At 56.2% G+C, this 8,114-nt stretch overlaps 1 protein-coding gene across 2 annotated transcripts; it reads right to left on the bottom strand.

Moving 5' to 3' along the window:
* Positions 1 to 21: 21 nt before the first annotated feature.
* Positions 22 to 3,651, bottom strand: ZNF219 (zinc finger protein 219). Of its 2 annotated transcripts, XM_028495594.2 has the most exons (5): positions 3,560 to 3,651; positions 2,094 to 3,264; positions 1,839 to 2,024; positions 1,342 to 1,473; positions 22 to 1,084 (listed from the first exon to the last, which is right to left on the bottom strand). In XM_028495594.2, exons 1-5 carry the CDS (start codon positions 3,563 to 3,565, stop codon positions 480 to 482), a joined length of 2,100 nt encoding a protein of 699 aa, XP_028351395.1. In that variant the 5' UTR covers positions 3,566 to 3,651; the 3' UTR covers positions 22 to 479. The 2 variants fall into 2 exon arrangements, with proteins under 2 accessions (XP_028351395.1, XP_007104848.2); XM_007104786.3 differs by having other exon boundaries at positions 1,839 to 3,264.
* Positions 3,652 to 8,114: the final 4,463 nt, after the last annotated feature.

Raw genomic sequence — 8,114 nt, forward strand, 5'->3', positions numbered from 1 at the left:
AGGCAGGCAGACACAGTGCCCTGTGCCTCAAGACACCTGTTTATTGGGGACACAACTCTGCGACAGGGATGACAGGAATCGTACCAAAAATAGCAACGTCTACAGGGCCCCTGGAGGGGCTAGAAGGGTACAGTGCCCCCACCCCCACCCATTGTACAAAAATAAACTCTCACGCCTATGGACCAGCAAAGACTGACAAAGCTGCCCCTCACCAGGAACACTCCTCTCTGCCAGCCCTGGGACCCCATTCTTTGATCCTCACCCCTGCCACTTCTAAGGCACTGTGACTCTCTCTTGGGCTGGATGGGTATCGCCCACCCACCCTCCTAACGCCCTCTGCCTCCTCCACCTCTGGTCTGCCCGGGGCTGGGATATGGGTCCCACGCTGCCCCCTGCTGGCTGCTCTACCCAACTACCTCTAGCGCGGCCCCGCTCCTGCGGGGTAAACTCACTAAGCTAACAGCCCCTAAGAGGGCTCCCTACCTTTCTTGCCCCCCCAGCCCAGCCTCTCCTGAACGCAGTAGCCCGGGGCCCTCCTCCCCTTCCTGCGGAGGACTGGGAGGGGTCTCTCCGGATGGTGCTCGGGCATAGGGCGGGGATGCATCGGCCTGGGGCGGCCTTCGGCCCCGAGCCCTGCGGCTGTGGTGCACTTGCAGGTGCAAGGCCATGAGCTCGGGGGCTCCAGTGGCGAAGGGACAGAAGAGGCATCGGTGGAGGGCACCCCCCGGCCCAGCCTCGCCTCCCGGCCCTGCCCGCAGGGACAGGTCGAGGGGTTCGGCCTCACCGCCTCGCCCATTGCGCAGGGTCCTCCCGGGGCTGGCGGGCTTCCGACGGGACCCCGACGTGGCGCCGCTCGAGGGAGGCCGGGAGCTCGCTGTGCCCTCCACCCAGGTCGCAGGCTGCGCAGCTGGCTTGGCTCCCGATGACTGGGTTGCACCCCTCTGGGAAGGGGGTGGCGGCTCCGGAGGAGGCCCGGGGCCTGCCCCGCTCTTCTGCTCCCGGTGGTGGCGCTGCAGGTGATACTTGAGCGACCCGGACTGGGTGCCCGCGTAGTCGCAGTGCGGACACTTGTACGGGCGCTCTCCTGGAGGGCGGGGGGTGCGATAGGGCCCGAGTCACAATCACTGCCAGCCCTAACCCGCAATTCACTCCACACACAGACCTCCGGGCCAGGAGGAAAACCGCGCCTCTCCCACCCCTCTCGTTTAATTAAGAGGCGTTTCCTAACGATCTCATCTGGACAATCCGAAGGCTGCCGAATGTCCCGGCGTTTCCCATAGCCCTCTCACCCCCCTTCCTGCCCTCCAGTCCCCTCCCCACCCCGGAGGCTGCTCCCCTCACCTGTGTGCACTCGCAGGTGCACTTTGAGGTGATGTGCTGAGCGGAAGGATTTCCCACAAAAGGGGCAGTCCTTGCCAGTGGCCCCCCGGCCCCCTTCAGGCCGGGTCCCTCCAACTAAGAGCCCATTCTCTTCTGCAATACACACATTAAAAGAAGTCAGAGGGACCCTCTGCCCTAACCCTATTAGGACCATGTGTCCCCATACCCACCCACAGGATTGCTTCCCCTCCCAGCCCAGAAGGAAACGGCATGTTTGCGGGAACCTGAGGGATCTGATTTGCTGTGAGTGGAAATGTACACTCAAAAGGTTGTAAAGCCCCCAGGGGAGGAAAATTGAGAAATAAGAAAATTCTTAAAAATAAGAAAATTCTAAAAATAAATAAGAAACTGCCCTCCTGTCCCCTCCTTTTTTAAAAAGGAGGGGACAGGGGGGCAGTGGTGGCGTCAGTGTGCGCCCAGGATGCCGAAATCCTCAGAGAAAGGAGACGCTTACGTACCCTGCGTGGCGGTGGACCTCGCCGGGGCCCCCGCAGCAGTCGCAGAGTGCCCTGGGCCCTCGCCCGGGCGCGGGGGCAGTGAAGCCAGAGGGCCCACCGCCCTGCTCCGGGCCCAGGTCTCTTCCTCTGCCTCCACCACCTCCTCTTCCTCGTCTGGCTCCTCCGCGCGGTGCCGGCGAGCCCGGCCTGGGAGAGCAGAGGGCAGTGGGCGGAAGCCTCCAAAGCTGCGGCCAGCCCCAGGCTCAGCGCCCTCACCATTGGGCCGGGCCTCGCCGGCTCGCAGGCTCAGGTATCCCAGGAGGCTCGGAGGCTCACGGCGCTCAGCCGGGGTGGGCGCCGGGGCCAAGAGGAGCGCGGGACCCAGAGGCTCATAGGCAAGCAGGCCCAGGTCAGGAGGCTGGGGGGCCCGGGCAGGCCCAGAACCAGGCCCCGGGGCACGCAGTGGGCCCAGCTTGCTGGCGTGCACCTTCATGTGGTTCTTAAGGAACCAGGGCTCCTTGAAGCAGCGGCCACAAACAGGACATGCATGATCGAAGGAGGCCTTATGCTTGCGCATGTGGCCCTTGAGAAACCAGGACTGCGTAAAGCTCTGGCCACACACTTGACAGCGGAACTCCGGAGGCGCGGGGGGCTCCTCGGGAGCAGCAGGAGCGGAGACGGGGGTTGCCTCACGTTCAGGCTCCGGCTCGGGCTCAGGGACGGATCTGGGTTCAGGCTGGGGTGGAGGCTGAGGCTGGGGTGGAGGCTGAGGCTGGGGTGCAGCCGAGGTGGCCGCCAGGGGGCGCTCAGGAGCTCCGTGGGCCGTCAGGCTGTGATGCAGCAGCTCCTCCTCCTGGCTGGAGCCGAAACTGCACAGGCCGCATTTCCAGGGCCTGTGCAGAATGTGCAGGTGGCGTTCGCGCTCCGCCGCGGTGCGAAACTTGCCTTTGCAGAAGGGGCAACGGAAGGCGGACGACGAAGGAGCCTGGGACCGCGCCAGGCCCTCGGTGGCAGGGGTGGCCTGCAGGCCCCCTGAGCTTCGGGGTCTTCCCAGCCGCGCTTCTCGCAGTAGCGCGCGCTCCTCCAACTCCAGCAACAGGCGCGCGGCGGGGCTTCGCGGGCGCTCAGGCTGGTGCGTGCGCAGGTGCGAGCGCAGCAGGGCCCGCTGCGCAGCACGGTGGCCGCAATGCGGGCACTGGAAGGCCTGGGCGCCTGGGTGCGCCCGTAGGTGCAAAGCCAGGATAGAGTTGAAGCGGAAGCGCTTCCCGCATACAGGGCAGGGGAAGCGCCGTTCACCTGTGCGACTGTCAGACCAGCCCACTGCTCCCATCCCCGGAGACCCGGCGCTTACGCCTGGCCCGTTGGAGTAGCGCTGCAGATCCAGTTCGCCGTCGAAGGCCGGTGGCGACGGCGCTAGGTGGCCGCCCGAGGCGCGGGGACGTGAGCCCTGTGGAGAAAGATGTGAGTAGAGCAAAAGATGGAGAAGGGAGAGCTGTGGGGAAAGCAAGGGCATGGAGAGCCAGAGGAACCCGAGGGAGGGTGGGTCAGGGCCTGAACCACGAACACCGGGTGCCCCTCCCACTCACCTTGGGGAGGCTGGGGGATGAATGGGAATTGAGCTGTTAGGGCCACAAAAACAACTTCTGATAATGGGAGTCCAGACAGAGAGAAAGAGAGAGAGGTAGGGAGGGGAGGAAGTATAGTTGCAGGTACTCATAGGTTCAGGCCAGAGCTTCACTCACCTCCATGGACCCCCTTCACATTCTTTGGTTCTGAGGAGTGCAGGGAAGAGGAGGAGGAAAAGCTGCTAGTGAAGGCAACAGGTGCTGAAGAGCTAAAGCAAGAGAGACAGATTTGGAGGAAGAGGTGAGCCCTGATTTTCAGCAGTGGGAAGAGTCACCCCGAACCCCAGACTCTTAGCACTCTGAAACCTATCCCTTTTCCTTCCTTACATCCTGAGGCAGGAGGGGGCTGCTGTCTTCAAAACTTGTACTCCTTTATTTGCCCACAAGTCTCCCTGATAACCCAGATTTCTTCCCCAAAATTATTCATATTAAATGCCTTGTCCAGAACAACCACTACCACCACCAAGACCCCCCCACACACACTTCCTCTCCACCCTCATGGTGGAGGAGACCATCACAGTATACCCTTCTCTCATTTAGGTTGGGCTGTGCAGCTTGAAGAGTAAATGGGGTGGGCTTGCCATGCTCCCCAGTTATCCAAGTGGGACCCGTTGCTCTCAGACCGCTAACTGACCAGCCAGCCAAACATTCTTCCAGGCTCCGTAGTTCTTCCTTCTGCCTTTACCCTGTCTTTCTGTCTTTCCCCCTCTTTCTTCCTCTCTCTGCCTGGATTCCTGATCCATTCATTTCCATTCATTACAGAGACTCATTCATGCATGGGAGAGAAACACCTCCCAGCAGCAGAGAGTCTGGAGACAGACAGAGGGGGAGGGGCATGAAGGGGGAGAGAGCCAGAGGGAGAGGGAATGAAGAGAGAGTTGGGGGAGGAGTGGAAGTTAAGGGGCGCTACTGGCTTTGGGAAGGGGTTAAAAACTGCAAATACCGGATAGGATTCATCCCCTTGTTTCAAACCTTGGAGCCTGCAGTTTGATGGGGCATCTCAGCCCCTTTGTCCAGGGCTGTTCCAAAGCAGGCTTTCCTCCTCTCTGCAGGGGAGAGGCTCCCTCACACAAGAGGAGGATTACACAGGCTCTGAGCTCAAGAGGCTGGAGTGAGGGACGGGGGGCGGGGCTGGGCCATCTGCACAGATAGGGGCTCAGCACATACTCTGAGCTGGAAAGGGTTAAAGTTCTCCAGGCTAAAATTCTCTGGGCCTGGGATGTACAGAGCTCCAGTTCTGAGGATGAAGAGCAGTGAGAGGAAGAGGACTTGGTGGCTGGTGGGGGGTGGGTGGAAATCTCCTGATTCTAAGCTGCAGAGGAGGTTAGCATTAGGACTTAGAAGCAACCCCAGAATTAAGATTCATGGAAATAGGCCTAGGAGAATGGACCAAAAGTCTTCCAGTCTATCTTTCTTACTTACATACAGAATTGTATCTGGTCAAGGCTAGACAAATGTGGGCCTAACCTATTTTTTTTTTTTTTTTTTTTTGCCTGAGACAGAAAGAATATTTGAGATATAAAGAACTTCCTTACAATAGGCATTGTGAAACTGAAATCGGTTACTGAGAAAGAAAAGGACTCAGCATTACTTTGCTTAAGGATCTTTAATAGAAGAGAACTGAGCCAGGAGTCAGCCCTGCAACGAGAAAAGGCTCTGGAGATCCAAGGCTTCTTTAATTTTTGACATTTAATAGATAGGATAAGACTCTATGAAGGGGCAGGTACCTGTTACATGTGGAATCTGTGTTATGGGAATTGTATTAAGAGGAGATTAATTAACAAAATGTCTTTGTCCAAGGATCAGTAAACAACCTCCAGCACCACTTTTAATATCTGTATTTCTGTAGCTCCAAATTAAGGCATCCACCCTCATTTTCTGGATCCTCCAAATAAGCCCCTTTCCTGAGCAAGAGCCTAGCCAAGTTCGCTGAGTAGTATAATGAAAGGTGAATTAGAGTACGACTGAGGGGTGCAAGACTACTGTGGGCCCAGTCAGACCATTAATGGCCCTGCAATCCTCAGTAAATCACTTAACCTCCTGGTTTACTCATCTGTAAAATAAGAGGGTTGGACTAATTTATACTGATGGTCCCTTCCAGTTCAAAAGTTTTGTGGTTCTGAGTCACAGGACTCTTCTGGACCCCAGAGAGATGCTGAAACAAATGGTCATTCCTTCAGTACCATGGAGAGTGCAGTGGGCTACCAGAGGAGCCACTTTGGCCACCTCCGTACCATAGAGCAATGAAGTACTAGAGGGGCCACATTTGCCATTTTAGCACCACAGATAAGGCACTGAGAAAAGCCAGAGGATTTGTAAAAATTCCTATCTGGAAACCATAGAGAGGGGAAAAGAAATCGTGGTACCAGAGGGATTATTTTGGCCTTTTGGATGTCACTGAAAATAGACAGATATAATAGAAAATAGATGTAACTAGAAGAATTTTAATTAGCTATAAGGATTGTTCTGACAGTTACAGTTTGTACATCCTGGAATGAGTTACTGAGGCATCGTATTTGGGTCCATCACATTCTGTTGCTCTCCTGGGGATTCCCGGAACATCCTGGTGTACAGCCAATCTGGTATATTCAGAGGAAGCAGATGGTGGGGGAGGAGGGGGGAGGCTGGGAATACTGCATGGTCATAGCTGACTAACCTATGGGCACATACTCTGATTCTGAGAAGATTCTAGGGCCCCTAAAACTGCCTATAGGATAGTAAACAAAATATCTCACGGGACGCTGACCTCATATCCAAGGCAAGTAGAGTAGGAATGGGGCAAAAGCTTCCTCCCCCAAAATAAAACAAAAACAAAAAACCTGCTTTGCACATAGCAGTTTCCAGGATGGAAATCCAGTGATATACAAGAAGGCCCAAATTGAAGCTGAATTCCCAAGAAGGGCAAGTTTCCCCAGAGGGTGGCCTCAAATCAACAAAACCACTGAGAGACCCTCCTAGGCCCAGTCAAGATCTCCTGAATCATCTCCTCACCAAATGGGGTCCCAAGAACCTGATCCCATGAGTTTTTCTCAACAGGAGAAAGCAATGACAGAGCCCCAGATTTTATGAACTGACCTGGGACCTAGATCATGCATGTATTGCCTGTGGGCAACGGTCAGAGTTTTCCATAGTCAGGCCCTAAACACCATCCATGAGACTTAGCCAGACAGTAGCACTGACCTACTTTCCACCCCCACTGGGAATCAAGGGTTATCTTACCCTTATTTGGGTTCTATAGGAATGCAGGGCCAGGGATAGGGATCCAAAATCTTTCCAAAGCAACAGGCCAATTCCTTTTATGTGCTAGGAGAGCTGGTGTGGACCACCAAACCTTACTGAGTAGGGAAGGGTGGAAGGGTTGGTGAGAAGACTCTTAGAAACAACTGGGACAAGTACATAGAAGCATCTGCTGACTGAAGGACCATGAAGATTGTCCCTCAAGCTTTGTGGTTCAAAAGTTTTTAGGGTCAAAGTATAAGGGGCAAGTGTTCAGGACTTGAAGTATATTTGTGACTAGGTCTCCGCCTCTGGTCATTTCTAATATTGTACTTGATGTTTTTCCTTCTGAGAATCCTTATACCTTCCAAGTCCCCTAACAATTGATTAATGCTGCACTAGATGGAGTTAAAAGGAAAGGGAACTCCTTAGGTGGTCTAGAGTCAAGACCACCTTTATCACACAGACATGCCAGTAGTTCACTTTTATGGTCTCCTCTCCATGGCCCTCTGAACCTCATTGCTCAGGTGGCTCCCCCAAACTGACCCCACAGCATAGCTTGCCCACCTTTTAGATTGAGTTCTTGGGAAAGCCTCCTTCCCTCCATCCTCACTGCCGAGGTGGGGTTATAGACCTCAGTCATGGGTTTCAAATGTACAGCATGAGGTGAGAGGAAGGTACACCTGCTCACCTACTGCCACACCACCATGGAGAATCTTATCCCAGGGGCATGTCCCAACTTGACCCCTCTTCTGAAAGTTCTGGAACACCTGGATTTGGGGGAGGGGGCATGTAGCCAGCCCTAAGCCCCTTTAGCTGGAGCTGACCCTAGAAAGGTCAGAGTCTTGGCACCCATATGAACCTCAGTTCTCAGATTAGGGGGTGAGGAGTGGGTAGGAGAGCCTCTGGGAAAATCTCCCTCCCAGAAGTAGAATGGCAAGTAGGGCAAGACCTTTCATCCTGCACAAGAGGTTCTTCCAGCAGCACCCCAGACCCCTCCCCGGGGAAGATAAACCAGAAAGATGATGGGGGACAGGGTTGGGAGACTGGGAGGCCAGGGCTCAGCTACCCGGGCCGGGAGAACAAAAGCTGAGTTGCAGCCGCCTCCGCCGCTGCCGCCGGCCGAGCTCTTTGTGACACTTTGTTTGGGACGCAGAGAGGGAAGCACCCCCCATCCTCTCCCCTCCCCCACCCCCCGCTCCCGGAGTTTGGGTCCCTTCCCCCTCCTCCATCAGCCCTACCTGGGCCGGGGGGCACTCATCCACTCTGGCTCCCAGCTCTGCCGCCCAGCACCCCCAGGCCCCTCGCGCCCTGCCTTCGGGCCCCTACAAAGACGCCCACCCCCCCACCCCCGCTGGCCTTTCCCCTTTGGTGTCCGCTTTCCCGGCTCCCCCACCTGCCCCCCCTCCCTCGAGGCCCCCCTAGCTCTCCAGGCTTCCTTGGCCGCCGCCCCCAC

The sequence above is a fragment of the Physeter macrocephalus genome, chromosome 11 (genome assembly GCF_002837175.3).
Source record: "Physeter macrocephalus isolate SW-GA chromosome 11, ASM283717v5, whole genome shotgun sequence".
Taxonomy (NCBI): Eukaryota; Metazoa; Chordata; class Mammalia; order Artiodactyla; family Physeteridae; genus Physeter; species Physeter macrocephalus.